General features: G+C 37.7%; 1 protein-coding gene and 1 pseudogene across 23 annotated transcripts in view; one reads left to right on the top strand and one right to left on the bottom strand.

Moving 5' to 3' along the window:
- The window catches only part of CDC14A (cell division cycle 14A), a 176,012-nt gene that overhangs the window by 42,430 nt on the left and 115,375 nt on the right, over positions 1–18,207 (top strand). For all 23 annotated transcript variants that reach the window (XM_063781289.1, XM_063781356.1, XM_063781316.1 and 20 more), the window contains 1 exon segment: positions 3,509–3,601. In XM_063781289.1, the coding sequence (XP_063637359.1) occupies positions 3,509–3,601 (93 nt within the window).
- LOC107973498 (pre-mRNA-splicing factor SPF27-like) lies at positions 5,736–16,326 on the bottom strand (annotated as a pseudogene).

Genomic DNA, 18,207 nt, shown 5'->3' with positions numbered 1-18,207 from the left:
ATTAGAAAATTAATTAGGAAATTAGGACAAGGTCTAATGTTGAGATTAGTAGATTTTTCTCTGCTCTCATTAACTTTGAATTTGTTTTGATTCCTCGAGTGAGAGAACTCACCTCTCAGTGATTTGACCTCGGAGATGCTGGCCAAGCTTCGCTAAGCAGGAAATCATTTCTTGGCTGGTGTGCTTTTGAAACTTAACCGAGGAAACTGAATTCCAAAAATACCTAAGCAAAGTAAATGCTAGCAGCTTTAAACATTTTCCTAAAAATCAGGCAGAAAGCTCTAAAAAAAAGTCAGTTATGTTTGCTTCCTGTGGGGAGTTTCTCATAGGAAATATTTTAAAATAAAGTTTCTAGGAAGATTTTGTGAAGACCATTCTCTATCTGATATAATTTATGAAAGCTTATAAAGTTTAAGCATTCTTCTAAAATCTTTAAAGTGTTAATTTGTATTATATTTACTTAAATAATATTTATAGCTATACAGTGAAAAGAAAGTCTTCCTCAGAGTTCTGTCCTTTAGTTTTATGCTTCATGTTCCAGGATAAGTCTCTGTATTCTATATACTTTAGAATGCGAGAGAGAAAAAACAAAACCAAGTAAACACAAAAGATTCTACTCCCCCCAACCCCCTCCAAAAAAACCCAAGGAAGAAATAAGCATCAGTGATGAAAGAACAGCACTATAACTTGTCCCTTTCAGCAAGTAGATTTGTAAAATAAATACAGTTTCACATTATTAACCAATAGCAGTAGTTTGTCATAAAACCTAAATTCTTAGTAGAAAATAGCATCAAAAATGATAATCCAGACTTGAAGATAGACTGTTGATATTTTCTTCCCCACAGGTATTTTAGGGAATTAGGAAATGTAAATAGGGAGAGGCTGGGAGCCATAAGAGCGTCGGGTCCCTATGCTCAGTCTGACTCATGTTTATTGAGAGCCTGGCCTGTGTAAGGCAGTATTTAGATATTTGCAATTCAGAGATGATAGGAGATGCTTAGGTCTGAAGAGCCTTTATTTCCTTTTTGGTAAATCAAATGTAACTTATTGATGGGGAACAAATAAGTGGCAAAACCAACCAACCACCCAACAGACAATGAGACAATGAAATAAAACAGAAAAAGGAAATGTTCAGGCAGTCAGTAGTTCCAAATTGAGAAAGCAAGGAATCAAGTGTCAGCACCATTGGTTGTAACCTTTACATCCCTAGGTAACTTCAATGCATCAACTCAACTGAGCTGAATTAAATGCTGTGCCTTTGTTATCTCTTTATTTCATAGGAGTATTTGTATAAACCTGTCAGGAAATAAGGGCATTGGCAATAAGATACTTTCTTTGAGTCAAATACTAATTTTTTTGTTTGATTTTTGTTTGTTTGTTTTTGAGACAAATTCTTGTTCTGTTGCCCAGGCTGTACTGCTATGGTGTGATCATGGCTCACTGCAGCCTCCATCTCCTGGGCTTAAGTGATACTCCTATCCAGTCTTTTTGTAGAGATGAGGTCTTACTATGTTGCCTGGGCTAGTCTCAAATTCCCAGCCCTAAGTGATTCTCCTGCTTTGGCCTCTCAAAGTGTTGGAATTACAGGCATGAGCCACCACACCTGGCCTTACATACTAATTTTTAAAAGTTTAATAAAAAGGGCACTACTGGCCGGTTGTTGTGGCTCATGCCTGTAATCTCAGCACTTTGGGAGGCCAAGGCAGGTGGATCACTTAAGCCCAGGAGTTCGAGAGCAGCCTGGACAACATGGTAAGATCTCACCTCTACGAAAAATACAAATATTAGCCAGGCATGGTGGCATGTGCCTGTGGTCCCAGCTACTCAGGAGGCCAAGGTGAGAGGATTGATTGAGGCCGGGAGGTCAAGGCTGCAGTGAGCCAAGATCATGCCACTGCACTCCAGCCTGGGTGCTGGGTGACAGAGCAAGACCCTGTCTCAAAAAAAAAAAAAAAAAAAAAAAAAAGATAAAAGGGTACAGCCATTTTCAGATAATGTGATTCTAGGAGTTTGAGACCAGCCTGGCCAACATGGTGAAACTCCGTCTCTACTAAAAATACAAAAATTAGCCGGGCGTGGTGGTGGGTGCCTATAGTCCCAGCTGCATGGGAGGCAAGAGAATGGCTTGAACCTGGGAGGTGGAGGTTGCAGTGAGCCGAGGTTGCGCCACTGCACTCCAGCCTGGGTGACAAAGCGAGAATCTGTCTCAAAAAAAAAAAAAAAATATATATATATGTGTATATATATGTGTGTGTGTGTATATATATATATATATATGATTTTTCGTTATAAAAGAAATGCCTGACTTGGAGTGAAGATTTCCTGGCTCATTGGAGGGATACACTTTTGTGGTTACATGGTAAAGCCAGAGTGTTGCAGTTTCATCTTAGAACGGGCTTCAGAGATGGAAGAGTTTTTTTTTAAATTTGTAGACAATAGCAGGATCAAGAAAAGTACATAGTTGAGCTCTATTTACCTTTTTTAAAGAGGTTCTAAAAGCAGGGATTTTCTGTGTGTTGTAGTCAATGTATAAGATAGAAAAAGCTGCTTTTATAGTCAATGTGAATTTATAGACAAATACTGAAATGTACTTTTGTGCCTGTGTTTTTTTTGCTAGCTCATTAAAGACAGTTTATGTACCTATATTTAGAAAATCAATTGTCAAAATACATAAATTTTGAAAAGTGAGGAAATCAAGCAGATTTCATTGAGTTACATTGTGTTCTCGTTGTCTTATTCGAGTTTTGATTAATAATTTGATTTCATTTTACCAGATCTTTTTGTCATTTCTTTTCATGTTTAGCATGTGTACAACATACCATGTTGATTATTTTGAACTTAAATACTTGAGCATGCAGCATATTGCCTGGCATATAACAGGTGCTTAATAACTGTCTGAATTCATGAATTTAATAGATGGCTATTGTAATGTGTTGTATTAAGATGTTTGCTGATATAATTTTTTAATGGTATTTTTCCATTAACCAAGTATTTTCAGATATTAAAAGGGGGTTGTTATAGAACATCCCAGAAATAAAATACTAATATTGGTCTTCAAAAATATGATTTTTTAGAGATCATAGTAAACTGGTTGACATTTTAAAAAATTGTGTTATATGAAAACTATAGATAATATTCCTGGGAGTTGGAGTGGCATGTAGGGGGTAACAAAGTGTGAAGAGACTTTCTGTAGAAGATTTAGAATAAATCGTCAAAAATGTTTCCAGTTAATAGAGATGCCAATAATTTAATTATTTTCCACCATATTAGTTTCTTTTCTGGGAGAGAAAGATATTAATTATATTGTTGATTCTTACATTATGATTGGGCTGTACAAAATCTGAGCTAGTAATTCTCCAACCCTCAAATGCCATAGAAATTAAAGTTGAAAGTTGTTAAATTTTATGGGTTGTAGCACATCTTGAAGGTTAAGAGATGATGTTTGCCTTCTGTATATGTTAACTTTGTCTCTATGGTTACACTAACTCTTTTTATCTCCTCTTTCTAGTCATACAGTTTGTCAAGAAAGAAAATAGTGCACTACACCTGTTTTGACCAACGGAAAAGAGCAAATGCAGCATTTTTGATAGGTGCCTATGCGGTAAGTACCTTCTTCATGATTATTTTCTATAATCAGGCCAGTGAAATGCTAACACTGTCAAAGAAAATCCAGACCAGTTTTTCAGTGGGATTGAGAGACGGTGGAGATTATTAGCAGTTTGGGAATTGATCTGTAGTGAGAAATATGGACTAGCAGTGGTGGAATGTTTACTCTTTAGATTTTATTTTCTACTAGTTAATGAGAGAATCTTGAAACTGCAATATGTAGCTTGAATTCCACAGTTATATAGGTATTTTAATAAAAAGAATACCTACCAAGGACATTTCTAGGAAAAAAAATGTGTGTGTGCATGTGTGTATGTTTAAATGCATGAAATATGATATTATGGAAGATTTTAAAAGACTGTTGAAGTGTTTGTTTTTTGGGAGAAGAGGAAACCCTAGATTGCACAGGGGAGGATTGTTATTATTTTTATCAATCCATTCATTAATTTATACAATTGTTTGCAGTAGGCAAACTGAATATAAATCCTGCATATATTATAGCTTCCCTAATAACTACAAGAGACTTTTCCAAAACTAATTTCAATTAAAAATTTTGTTCTCTGCAGACACTAACATGTCAGTATGAATTCCACATGACCATGCTATGGAGTTTTAGGTGGTGATTCTGGAATTTTCTATATATGCTGTGATTGGGCAAAAGCTTAGAAAGCAGAAACCATCAGAGCTAAAACATACTTGCAGGGATATGTGTGATATCAGTTGGGAATATGCTGGTTTAAAGGCAGGGAGCAGAGAGGTATCATTTCCCCTCATCCTTGGGGAGGGCTTGTGCTCCTCTGAAGCCATGGAAGCAACCCTGCTGAGTGACTTTTCAAGGGCCTCATTCTAAGGACCTTGAGGGAAGAGGGCACCAGCTACTAGACCTCAAACTCTGCCCCATCAACCCAAAAGCTCTAGGGGAAAAAGCCCAGCAGTATTGCTGGAAAAGCTGTCAGCTATTGCAGGGTGCAGGCTGAGAAGAGTGGCAGACTGTCAGCCAGGCTGTGGGCTGGGGCCTTGTTTGTAGCACTGAGGTGCCCAGCCCTGCCCACCTTTTGTCCCTTGATGTAGCTGCAATAAACCCTTGGCCTACCCCTTGTGGCAGAATTCTTTCTTGCTCTGTAGATAGCATGGTATAGTACAAGGAATAGTGGCTAAGAGTCAGAAAACATGTTTTTCATCTTGAAGGGCTCTGTGATGATGCACTTTATCTCTCTCAGTTTTATTTAGTTTCCTTATCCGCAAAATGAGAGGGTTGGATGTAATGACCCCTACATTTCCTTTCAGTTCTTAGGATACTGAGATTATTTGTAGTGCCAGCCAGGCTATTGCTTTTATTTTAAGTGCATACATGAAAAGCTGTCAGTTAGCATGAAGGTTCAGTGAAGTTCTGGTAAGCTGAATATTTTTTACCTTACATTGATAATGACTACTCATTTGAAATTGATGATTGACACTGTGATTGAAATATGGAAAAAGACTGTACTAATTTCTGGATTCAAGCCCTGTAAACAAATGTGTTTTTCCTGCAGGGTTTTGTGATGCTTTGTAAGCGTGTTATTTGTGGATCCTTTCTCGTAAAGCATTGCCATCAAGAAGAGGTCATTTGCCACTCTTCGCACATCTTTCTTTTTTTTTTTTGTGAAGACCAAATGATTTTTATTCATATTCGTCTGGTTTATCTACCCAAAGTGTTCAGGACAGTGTTCAGCACATATTAAGCTTGATATAACGTTATCTATGATGATGATGGTAACGATGACTCTGTATAGTCACTGTGTTTCTGAAGTCTTGTTTGGTAATCAAGAATGTGTTTAGAACTATCTCTTTATTAGACAAGGTAATAAACCAAAAGTTTCCAACTTCCTGTACATGTTGAAAGTTTTGAATAAAGATCCTTGGATACAAAACATGACCCACATGGCTCAAAATTAATTCTATGACATAATATTATTCTAAAGTCATACTTATTTTGAAAGCCTAAGGGTTTTTCTTTTTTATGGCTATAAAAATATCACCAAGCTAGACATTTTAATTCTGTTGAGATATACAAATAGAATTACCGCAGCAGCCCACACATTCTATGATTTCTAAACATTTAAACATCAATGGTTTTGGGAAGTTGCTGTTGTCCTTAACAGTTCATTAAAAGTTCAGATGCCTTTTGTGAGAGCCCAACTTTTCTACCCGCGAAATTGTCTTTTCAGAAGTCTTGCCGGATGTTTTCTTTGTTTGCCTCTCCATGTTGCTGTTTAATTTGATAGATTTCATTTTCTAGCTGAAAAATAGTCCGTTCAGTCTCATAATTCTTACCACAGATATCCAATTTGACTCCATTTCTCTCAATTTAGATCCAGCTGTGAGTTGCATGTTCTTTCTCTGCCAGTTTAAATCTTGAATATGTTTTCTTAACTTCTGAAGTTCTTTCTGTGCATGTTCAATCATATGAACTAGATTTGCATTGTATACTTTCCAGGCATTACATCCATGCTGTGACATTAGTTTCAGATTCTCAGTTGTAACTGCTTGATGCTCTAACTAGGCCACAGAATTGTTTACACATTCTTACCATGCAGTAATGCCATTTTTTTGACCAGAGGAAGGGGCTGGAAGTTCATATCGTTTCATACTGAGCAATTCAGTTGGTTGTCGAGCAGCCAGTCTCTCAAATTCATTTCTCATCATGTCAGTTTCAAAAGCAGAATAATCCGGGACTGTCAGGTATCTCAGGTAGTTCATAGTAGGTTGGTATCTGTGAGTTTCCTTCTCCACCAGCACTGCAGCTGCTTCCTGCACACCAAAGGCTTCATAACCTTGATCAAAATATGGATCAAGTGGTCAATATCAATCAAGCAGTGGCACACGACTGTAATCCCAGCACTTTGGGAGGCTGAGGCGGGTGGATCACGAGGTCAAGAGATGGAGACCATCCTGACCAACATGTCTCTACTAAAAATACAAAAATTAGCTGGGCGTGGTGATGCGAGCCTGTAGTCCCAGCTACTCGGGAGGCTGAGGCAGAAGAATCGCTTGAACCCAGGAGTGGGAGGTTGCAGTGAGCCAAGATCGCGCCACTGCACTCCAGCCTGGCTACCCAGTGAGACTCTGTTCCCCATCCCCGCCGCAAAAAAAAAAAAAAATATAGCAGTGCATCCACCTCAACCTCTCCAGCCACCAAACCTGTGCCTGCCATTCTGGGGACCTCAGGTTTGCCCTACTCTTCTCATTTCTTTACCCCTTTTTCCCTCCCTTGCATCTTCTCTCTCTTTTTTCCTTATTTATTTATTTATTTATTTATTTATTGAGACCGAGTCTTGCTCTGCCCCCCAGGCTGCAGTGCACTGGTGCGATCGTAGACCAGTGTATCCTCAGACTCCTGTGCTCAAGCAATCCTCCTGCCTCAGCCCTCCCTAGAAGGTGGGACTGCAAGTGTGCCACCACAGCCAGCTAATTTCATTTTATTTTTGTAGAGACAGTGCCTTGCTTTGTTGCCCAGCCTGGCTTCAGGACTCCTGGCCTCAAGTGATCCCCCTGCTCTGGCCTCCCAAAGTGCTGGGATTACAGATGTGAGACACCACACCCAACCTTTTCTTTCCTTTTTAACACCTGTTCTTCCTGTTTTGTTTAGTGTGGTTCTTCATTTCAGCAGGGTGCCTCTAGAACTTTGAAAGGATTATATTAGATGCGTTGAGCTTGTCACAAAATACTCTGTGACAAAATATGTCTTCTAATGGAGAAGTTTCCACCACTTTAAAGCAACCAAAAGGGGAAAAAGCAGTCCTAGCATGGTGGAAGAAGTGCTGAGTACAGCATGAGCTTGTCTTACACACTAGTTACAGTCTTGAGAAGCAGTGTGAAGTGATTATTCTTGAACTGGTCATGTCCCAATTGATTTTTCTAATTTTGTAACTGTATTCCCCAGAGGGCTTTTTGACACAAACCCTTAATACAAACGGAACTAAAAATTGGCAGTGGATCCTTAAAGAGAATTTTATGCCTTTCTTTGTATTGTCTGTATGTATTTACTTGTTGACAGTCTTGTAAGATAGTCAATAATATCCATTATACGTATATCTCAGTTAAATTTTACATATATTAAATGTTGCTAGTTTGATAAGTGTCCGTTTTCTGGGGGAATCTTCTCTGGATACAAACGACCTTTACCTTCGGAGCAGCCATGTAACTTACATGAGGCAAGCTAGGTAGGTAGGTATATTTTATCAAACAGAAGTCTTTAACAGTGAAGGTGTTCCTGTTCTTAAAATGTGGAATCGGCCCTCTGTTAAGTGGCATTGACTGACTAATAAAAGTATTTTGTACTAAGACAAACCTTTTTCTCAAAGCCTTAGTTTTCTCATTGGTAAAATTTGGATAATACCTGAGTTTCCTTATCTACTTCACAGGATTATTGTAAAGATCAAATATCCAACTGCCTGTTTGATAGCTCCATATTATATGTCTAAATGATACCTCAAATTTATTGTGACAAAACAGAAGTTTTTATTCCTTCTCTCCCTAAATGTATTTATTTCCCAAGTCATTCTCTTTTTAGTAAGTGGACTACCATCAGTGACTTGCTAAATCAAAAGAGTAGTCATTTTGATTCCTTTTGTTCGCTCATCCCACATTCTACTTATTCGTAAGTTTGGTCAGCTCTACCTCTAAAACATATTGAATCAGAATGTATCTTTCCATCTCTGTTGCTATCACCTAGCCCAAGCCACTGTCATTGTTCACCTGGATTATGACCACAGCTTTATATGTTGTCTCCTTTTTATATTCTTGCTTCCCATTAATTTAGTTGCCATACAACTGTCAGAGTAGTCTTTTAAAATTGTAAATTAGATCACATCATTACCCTGTTTCAAATCTGTTATTGCCCACTGATCTTGGCATAAAATTTATCCTTACCAATGCCATTAAGATCCTTTCTGATCTGACCCTCTCTACCTCTGTGGTCTCCTTGCTCAAGTTGCTCCCCTCATGCTATGGCCTTCTAACTGAAATTCCATGCTTGTTCCTACCAAAGAGCCTTGATATTTCTGTTCTATCTGGAATGTTCTTACTTCCGACCTCTGCATGCCTGGCTCTTTCTAATGTTACTTTCTCAGAGAGATTTTCTCTTAATTTCTACCCTGTTACCTCCACCCCTAGTCATCCTTTAGACCTTTGTTGCTTTATTTTCTTTACAGCATGCTACTATTTGAAATTACTTTGTTTATGCATTTACTTGCTTATTATCTCTTTCCTAGACTAGAGGGTAAGGACTTTATCTGTTTTGTTCGTTGCTGTGTGTGGAGGGTGATAAAATATTTAACAAGGGGTTAGGCCGGGTATTCACCCGTTGAGTTGGAAGTTGGGACAGGGTCCTGGAGGCTTCTTGCTTTGCTGAATCATGGGGAAGTCTAGGGCTTAGGGGGTGGGCGTGGGTCCCAAGGAAGAGACTAGGATGGCCAGTGTGGAGTGGAGTGGTGTGCTGTGGGCTGCAGCTATTTACCAACTGGTATAGAACTATTTCAGTATTTGAACTCTATCAATTTAGAGCTGTGCCTGGTATGTAATGGGTGCTCTGTAAGTATCTTTTGAGTGAATGAATAATGGGATGACAAAACATGAAAGAAAGAAGGTAATATATGGGAAACTCCTGAAAATAATGAAGTTGGACGTAAGGTATAAAGTGGTGTCTTCCCCTTTACCAGAATATTTGTAGTCATGACTGAGCCAACTTTGGTCTTTAAAGATACAGAATCAAAGTAAAGACCATAGACCAAGGGTAGTAACCAGTATACAAAATTACATCACTACCTAGCCTTTTTTAAAAAAATAAACTTGTATTTTCCCAATTTTTTTTGTGGTAAAATATACGTAACATGAAATTTGCTGTCTTAACCATTTTAAAATGTACAGCTCAGTGGTATTAACTACTTTCCAACTGTTGTGCCACCAACACCATGGCTTACTTTTGAGTGTGCCATCTTGTGGCACTTTTGGTTTCTCTGTTAGATAATGACTTCAAGTATTTCACAGCTTTTGTGTTTCTATTTCCTTATATCTAAGTGGGGGGAGACTTTTTATGCTTTCTCTCATAGAGCTGTCATAAGGATCAAAAAGGAGATAAAATATAGACCAAGCTTGTTTAACCTGCGGCTGGCTGTGAATGTGGCCTAACACAAATTCATAAACGTTCTTAAAACATTATGAGATTTTTTTTTTTTAAAGCCCATCAGCTATCCTTAGTGTTAGTGTATTTTATGTGTGGCCCAAGACAATTCTTCTTCTTCCAATGTGGCCCAGGGAAGCTAAATGATTAGACACCCTGATATAGACCATCATGTTCAGTGATCTTAAAGCCACGGTTGCTGGAATGATGTGGGCACTGGAGACCACAGTGACACTTAGCAGATGCTAGGCACCCATTTTAGGGATGCCTCTACTAGTAGAGCATCTCTTCACCCCCTGCATTGTGACATTGTGCTCCTTGAGATGGAAGGCTCAGATTTAAGAAGAGACCAACTTTGTCAGAAAGGTATTTCCCTTCCAGGGCAACACTCAGTGCAGTTTTGAAGTTAGGATGTTTAGATCATTGTAGCATCTAAAACACTCTGATATGAGTTTGAAAAAGATGGCTTTTAAAAATTATGAGTATGAATTAATTAGGTTCTTGCCATGTGCTTAAAGACCAAGTCTTCACTAGTACCTGTGTTGCTATATTGTTTTCAGTTTTGCAGGCCTATGGCAAGAAGGTCAAGGAGAATTTGGATCAGGTCACCGTGACTGAAGAATTGGAAAATAATATGTATGAGAAGATGTTAAAATAAGTGTGACTGTATAGCTTAGAAAATTAAGTTCAGAGTTAAAGAAATACAGTTTTTTTTTCTGTTATGTGGAGGATGCTTAAACAGAGGTGGTAGCCACATTATATACTTTCCTTACCCACTTGTTAAGTCTTTGCATTGCTAAATTAGAGGTCTACATTGTGGATTAACTGAGACTAGCCTGAACCAGATGTCATGTCTGAATTGGGAATAACAAGCCTGAGGTTTTTAGACTGTCTAACCATGTCTGTGTTGGCTATTTATTTTGTAGACTACACTTAAGACCTAAGTAGTTATACTCTACTGCTAAGTCTGTGACTAATTGCAAAGAAGCCATTCTCCATTTGGCTTAGTGGTTGTGAGCAATGACTTTAACATAGCCACAGGCTCACTGGGCTTTGAATCCAATTGTTAGTTGTATGCCCTGAGCAAGTTAACTTATCCAAACTCCTGTTTTTTTCATCTTTAAAATAGGCATAATAATACCCTATTATACTTGCGGTGAGGACTGAAGGTGGTCATTTATATAAAGGTGTCATCGGTGCAGTGTCTGACGTTGTATGCACTTAGGAATGTCTGGTGGCCCTGGCAGGGAAGCTGTGTGGCCTTCCACAAAGTTTTCTGACCCAGTCTCCTACTTCCTATCACTCACTTTTGTGCGTAGACCCTTTAGGCTACCTCCCTGATGATCGGACAGCTACTTCCCCTCTTTCTGTCTGCCCATCTTCCTCTTGTCCATCATATTTTTCACTTAAATACTTCCTTGGCTCAGTAACAACACTCATATGGTTGTTAATCTGATTATTGCTTAGTATAATTCACTGGAAGGTACGAGTATATTTCTCTCCAAGGATGTTATTTTAAGGGAATATTTTGTTTAAACCAAATGAATTTGTGAGATCTGTAGTCAGGTATTCATTAGTTCAGTAAATCTTTGTTTAGCTACTATGAGCCCTTCCTAGCACTATGGTAGGTTCTAGGGAATAAAAAAAAAAAAAAAAAAAAAAAAAAAAAAATATATATATATATATATATATATATATATATATATATATATAAAAACAATGCCTAGCTTAAAATGTGGGACAGATGAGCGATAAACAATTGTTTAAAGCGGGCAATAGGTACAATTGGGTAAATATGAATTTATCTAACAAATGTTTTTTTGAGGTATTTTCATGTAACAGGCCTTGTTCCTGGAGTTGAGGATACTAAGGTGAATGACTCCCTGCCTGTTGGTGTGGGTGTGGAGGGCTGGGTTCAGACCTGGAGAGAGGGGAGGTTCCAAGATGGTCAATCCCAGCAGGCCAGGTTGCTGAGGAACCATCAGACAGGGAGAATAGCATGAAGGTGATGATGCTTTTTCTGGTGGTAGGGGAGTGAAGGGAGGCTGGAAGAAAACTAGTTATTTTAAATTTTTAATTTAATTTTATTTTAAATGTCCGTTTTGAAAAGGGGATAATCTAATGAGAAGATAGGGGTGTTTTTTTCCCTTACAATTAAAAAAACTTTAAAAAGTGGAGTAACCACATTGTAGAAGAAATGTGGAAAAATTCTCTCGCAGTTGTAAACCTGAATTATTTATTAGGTGTGATTGCAGTGTAGTTTTTTGAGCCTTTTAAAATTTAGCCTATGTATGTTTTGCCATTTTGCTATTCAGGTGACCAAATAATATTTCATTTAGAGAGAATACCATTGTTTAACATTTTAGATTTCTTTCAAAATTTTTTATAATGTAACACATCTCTTTCTATATTATAAGTGTTTCTTTTTGTGGATTTTTGTCTTTAGATTGCCAGAAATAGGGTAAATAATTTTAAATTTCAGAGTTTTTAAGACTCTTGGAGCATATTGCTATACTTAAGCAAGTTTATACTAAATTTGGTATTATGTGAAATCTCCAATTTCATGTAAACTTTGCATATTGGGTATGAACATTACAGTTTTAGAAATTTAATTGGTGAAAAATGCTACCTCATTGTTTTAGTAATCATTTTTTTGATTAATGAGGTTGATTATTCTCATGGTTTTATTTATAGATTTATTAACTGTTTGAAAACTTTGTGTTTTTATATTTGTTTCCTATATTTAGACCATTTTAGAGTGGATAAGTGCTATTAGCCTCCATTAAAAAAGTAAGTTAGCCAGGTACAGTGGTGGGAGCCTGTAGACCCAGCTACCTGGAGACTGAGGCTGGAGGATTGCTTGAGGCCAGGAGTTTGAGGTTGCAGTGAGCTGTGATCACACCACTGCACTCCAGCCCAGACCCTGACTCAAAAAAAAAAAAAAAGATGAAGTCATTTTATCTGTGTCTATTTGTTTCAATAGATACAGACTACTAGAAATCATGCCCATCAGTCCAAGTTTCTGTAAAAAATTAGGAAGTCCATAGACCTTTCCTGCTGTTACTCATTAGAATGTCAGAATGCTCTATTAAATACTTCTGTATACCTGAATATAAATGTGCTTAATTGGAACTGCTGATAATGGACCTATTGATTTTTGAACATTAAGCTGTCTGCTGAGTATGCAGAAATTTTAACAGAACAGTATTATTTAAAAGTGGTTAGAGTGTGTGTGTTTAAATCATTGGACACTGATATACCCAGACAATTAACTGTGATTTTGTTTTTGTTTTTATTGTTTGGACCAAGTATATTATTTTGCTTATATTTTGACTCACAATTCTGTAAATTCTGATTTCAGAACTACTTTACAGTGACATTAAAAAACTGTAGATTAAATAAATGTCATTTAAAATGTAGGTAAAATTATCAAAAAGTTGGTTCAAAATAATAAAGGCATTTACTTTAAATATTTATTGAACCAATAATATATTAGATGTCAGCTACTAGTGTTCTGTCATCCTTCTCTGTGGCTTGTTGGTAAATCTAACGGCAGTGTTTGCTTCTGCTTATAGAAGTTAGTGGAGAGGAAGGGAGGGGAGGCACATGGCTGGGGCTGGGCAATTTCCTGTTTGCAGTTCCTTCCTTTTGTAGTTTGATAGGCAACTCTTTTGTGATGTTGCCTGTAAATGGGCCAGTCTTTTATCTTTGTAGGCTTGTATTTTTGGTGGCTTTGAAACAGATCAGGCTCCTTAAACTCATACAGCGTTTTCAATTTCAGACTCTTTGAGACTGGACATTCTGTTAGCCTTCTGCATATGGGTAGAGCAGTGTCACCTCTTAACTTTTCTTGCCTGTTTCATTTAGCTGTGGGCGAGGAAAATTAGCTGTTTGCTTTTCATTATTGGAAGATTTATCAAGTTAAGGTGCATCAATCTTTTCAGTTTTTTTTTTCTTTTTTTCTTTTGGCATCCTGATAATAAACTTCCTTTGTGTTGTAAATAAGCCCTCAAATTTATATACACATACACAGCTGCACACACAGGCATACATACTCACTGCATTTAGTACTATATATTTAGTAGTGATGCACTGTGTATGCTTACAGTAATTTACTCACAAATTTCTGAACCTTATCAGTAGCTTTGGAATAACATATACTTTCTATGTGAAGAAGCTAACATCCATTTGTTTCATTTTAGGTTGGTGCAAAAGTAATTGCGGTTTTTGCTACTTCAATATATACTGAATTAAGGGGATGTACTTTTTTTTAGCACTTGAAATTATTTATTTACCAGTTTATTATCTCTCCCTTTAAGGGAAAGGACTTTGTCTTATTTTCCACAATAGCCCCAGTATCTAGAACAATGTCTGACACATCCTAAGCATTCAATAAGTGTTTGTGAAATGAATGACTGTTTAATTGATAAATAAGTCTTGGTTGACTTCCACAGTTTTGTGGAAGTTTAATATGGAGTAATTTAAAACCTGTGATGTGCTTAAAGATAAATTATGAAGTCGGTACTAATTGTAAAAATAACAGCAAGAATCAGTGTTGCAAAGCATTAACTAATTTTCTTAAAGTTACTGAGTAAAACAAAGTGTGTTATATAGAACTGAAATGGGCTTTGTTAATACTGTACATACAAACATTTGAAATTAATATTGTGGATGATAATGTTAATTTTACTCTCAGCATTGTTTCTGTTTTTCTCAATAGGTGAAACTACTTATTTATACATATAAGTATTTGCTACTAAGTGTCAACGATTTTTTTAACAGCCATCCTTGCAGTCTCAGGATAATTTCCAGTTAAGAATTAATTCATGGGGCCGGCTACGGTGGCTCATGCCTGTAATCCCAGCACTTTGGGAGGCCAAGGTGGATGGATCACCTGAGGTCGGGAGTTCGAGACCAGCCTGACCAACATGGAGAAACCCCGTCTGTACTAAAAATACAAAATTAGCCAGGCATGGTGGCACATGCCTGTAATCTCAGCTACTCAGGAGGCTGAGGCAGGAGAATCACTTGAACCCGGGAGGCGGAGGTTGTGGTGAGCCGAGATCGCGCCATTGCACTCCAGCCTGGGCAACAAGAGCAAAACTCCATTAAAAAAAAAAAAGAAGTAATTCATATGCTTGAAAGAGGAATACTAGAAAATTTTTAATTAGAGTTGGATCTTGAAAATTTTTAGCTGCATGCATTCATTATGAAAAAAAAAAATCGGAAAGGAGGTACTCAAAGCCCTGAAGACATTATCCATTATCAGAATGTGACTTGAAATTGTTTGCCATGCCTGATATGAGAGCATGTTCTGTACGTGTCTACCTAGGCTTCACCTGGCATTTACCCGAGTGAGGACTATCAGTGTTCCATTTTATACAAATATCTGAACAGAGCAGGCTCACATTTAGACGTATTCCCCATGCAGAGCTACAGGCTTCCAATCAATGAGATGTTTACTAGAATATATACAGAAACTGAAGGTAATTCTTTAAATTTTTTGAAAAATGAGGTTATTTGGCTGCCTGGTAATTGCAGCATGGTAAAATTTGATATTGAATGTATTTGATTGTGTTTACTGTTTTCTTTTAGTTTTAAAAATAAACATCTTAATTAAAAAAAAAATATCCACTTTTGCAAGACTGGTGAAGTATCTCCACAGAACACTCACTAGGAAGAACCCTTCTGCAGTCCTGCTTTGTCATATTTCAGTTGGAGAATCTGAACCCAGAGAGGTCGAGTACCTTGTCCAAGATCAAACCCAGCTAATGGAGAAGGACTAGAACCCCGATCCCTAAGTTTCTAGCTGGGAGCTTTATCCAGTCATATAGCATGTCACCGAGCACTGCTGGTCTTGGTATATTATACTACATCTAAACCATAATAGTCTGCAAAAAGATTAGAAACAGCATGCAGTGTGGAAGAGTAGAATTTTCTATTTAGAAAGCAGTGTTGTAGTGTTTCAAATACATTAGTCATACAGTTTCTTTTCCAGGTAGCTTCTGAGCTTTGATTCTGGCTAATGGGGCTAACACTGCCAAAACTTTCGTGTACCAACCAGGTACAATGGCGGTTGTTCTCATGTTTACTTTGGTGATGTCCATGGATGTGTTGGGGTAGGTCTAAGTGCAAGGAGTGATAGGGGGATAAGAGAAGCAAGGAATGATATAAAGTAGGTTGGGCTGGTATCTTAGGACAGAGTTTTCCAAGCTTTATTCACTGTAATTCACCATAAGAAACACATTTTACATTGCAGCCTAGTACACACACATACACACATGCCATTCACATGTATAATTGAAGCAAGAGGTTCATGAAACAATTCTTACAAGGTGTAAAGCATACTGATATTTTATATTCTGTTCTATTTTATTTAAAATATGTCTTTACCCATCAAATTGACTTCACTGCTCACTAATGGGTTGTAACCTGCAGACTGCAAAACATAGCCATTGGAGAATCTGCTTACTGTGCTTAGATCCAGAAGGTTCTTGAATGTTCTTAGGGCATTGATTTTTGGCATTGAATGAGCAGGTGATTGTTTGATTGCTCTGCATCTAGGCTAGTTTGCAATTAACATGAATGGCTTAAGGAAAACTGAAAGTATTCTGAAGACTGCTCTCTCTAAACATCAAGATGCATACCTGTCTCTGGATGGTTTTTATTCAGTTGGTACTTGACTTTTTGGGAAAATCTGAGTTTGTTTTAAGCCTTCAAATAATATGATTTATCTTTTCTTATCTCACTTTCATTTGAATCACTGTGTTACCCTTAAAGCCCTCTCATACTCCTCCCTTCTTCCTGGCAACCAAAATGTGCATTGATTCAGTTTGGGAGAACCTTGATTGAGAAGCCTGTAGCTAGGTCAACGTTGTGGGCCCTGAGGAGCCAGCGCTGAGCCTGCCTTACTGGGTCTGTCATTTTAGTATCTCATTGGGCTTAGTTTCTAAGTGTGGGCTGAAAAGTTATATAATGTCCCATTCACCTCAAGACATCGAATCTTAAACCTTAGGTTTATAAGGGTTTTCTTGAATGAATAATTTTAATTTATGTAAATTTTTATTTCAAGAAATGTTTTCTATTTGATAGAGTGAGTAAAATTGTGGCCTTTCCCCTATTTTGGAAAGTGAATAAATTCATTAAACCCCTCTTCATGAGCACTTTCTGAAATTTTAAATAAAAGAAGAGCTAACCGCTTGCAGTGAGCTGAGATAGTGCCACTGCACTCCAGCCTGGGCAATAGAGCTAGACTCCATCTCAAAAAAAAAAAAAAAGAGCTAACTCCAACTGCTGTTGAGTTTGCCGTGTGTTCAGTTATTTCTAAGATTTTTAGTGCTCAAAATAGGGTTGCCATGCTAAAAAACAGACTGTGGCCATGTAAACTACTAGGTTCCCACGTCACCAACACTCTGTCTCTGTGTCTTTCTTAATTTTCTTCCTTGTTGCTCTTCTGCCTTAGCTTTGCTTTTCCTGTGCCTATCTTCCCAAACCCCCGTAACAAATGCTTGTAGGGGCTTTGAATTTTCATTATGGAAATTCAAACTTTTAATTGATGAGGACTTAAAGCCAGGGGTGTAGTTATACAGCAAATTCATGGGTAATAAAACTAAATAGTGGGATGGCTGGCGTGGTGTCTCACGCCTGTAATCCCAGCACTTTGGGAGGCTGAGGCGGGTGGATCATGAGGTCAGGAGATAGAGACCATCCTGGCTAACATGGTGAAACCCCGTCTCTACTAAAAATACAAAAAATTAGCTGGGCGTGGTGGCAGGTGCCTGTAGTCCCAGCTACTCGGGAGGCTGAGGCAGGAGAATCGCTTGAACCCAGGAGGCGGAGCTTGCAGTGAGCTGAGATTGAGCCACTGCACTCCAGCCTGGGCAACAGAGCGAGACTCCATCTCAAAAAAAACAAAACAAAACAAAACAAAAACAAAACAAAAACTAAATAGTAGGACTAGGAAAGTGTAACCTCAGCCTCAAAGAAATATTTTAGGAGGGCTGCAGTACCTCATAGAGTTATTTAATAAGAAATAATATTTGTGGTTCACAGTTTCAAATTAATGAGCAGACAGACAAGCCTTTCCATGTGAATATACATACTGTAGGATGAATCAGACAATTCTTTCAAGAGTGGGTGTACGAGTCATTTAGTGGGCCTGCTTTGGGAAATTTCTTAATTTAAGAAACCATAATTCCCTTCTCTGATAAACCTTTCCTGATGTTTTCTCCCTAGTTTTTCTGCCTACCCCTCACTCTCTGCCTCCCAGCTCTTCACTGTCATTTTCTTACTATCTGACTTAGAACATGGCTCATTTATAGCTTTTCTTACTTCATTTTGCAATTAATTGCACATAATATGATCTACTAGGATGAGCTCCTTGTACTTACTTGCTTTGCACACTTGCCCTTGTAAGAATGAGCTTTTTGAGTAAAGGGATA

This window comes from Pan troglodytes, chromosome 1 (genome assembly GCF_028858775.2).
Source record: "Pan troglodytes isolate AG18354 chromosome 1, NHGRI_mPanTro3-v2.0_pri, whole genome shotgun sequence".
Lineage (NCBI taxonomy): Eukaryota > Metazoa > Chordata > Mammalia > Primates > Hominidae > Pan > Pan troglodytes.
The sequence above is the reverse complement of the archived record's forward strand: the minus strand, read 5'-3'. Positions and strand labels throughout refer to the sequence as shown.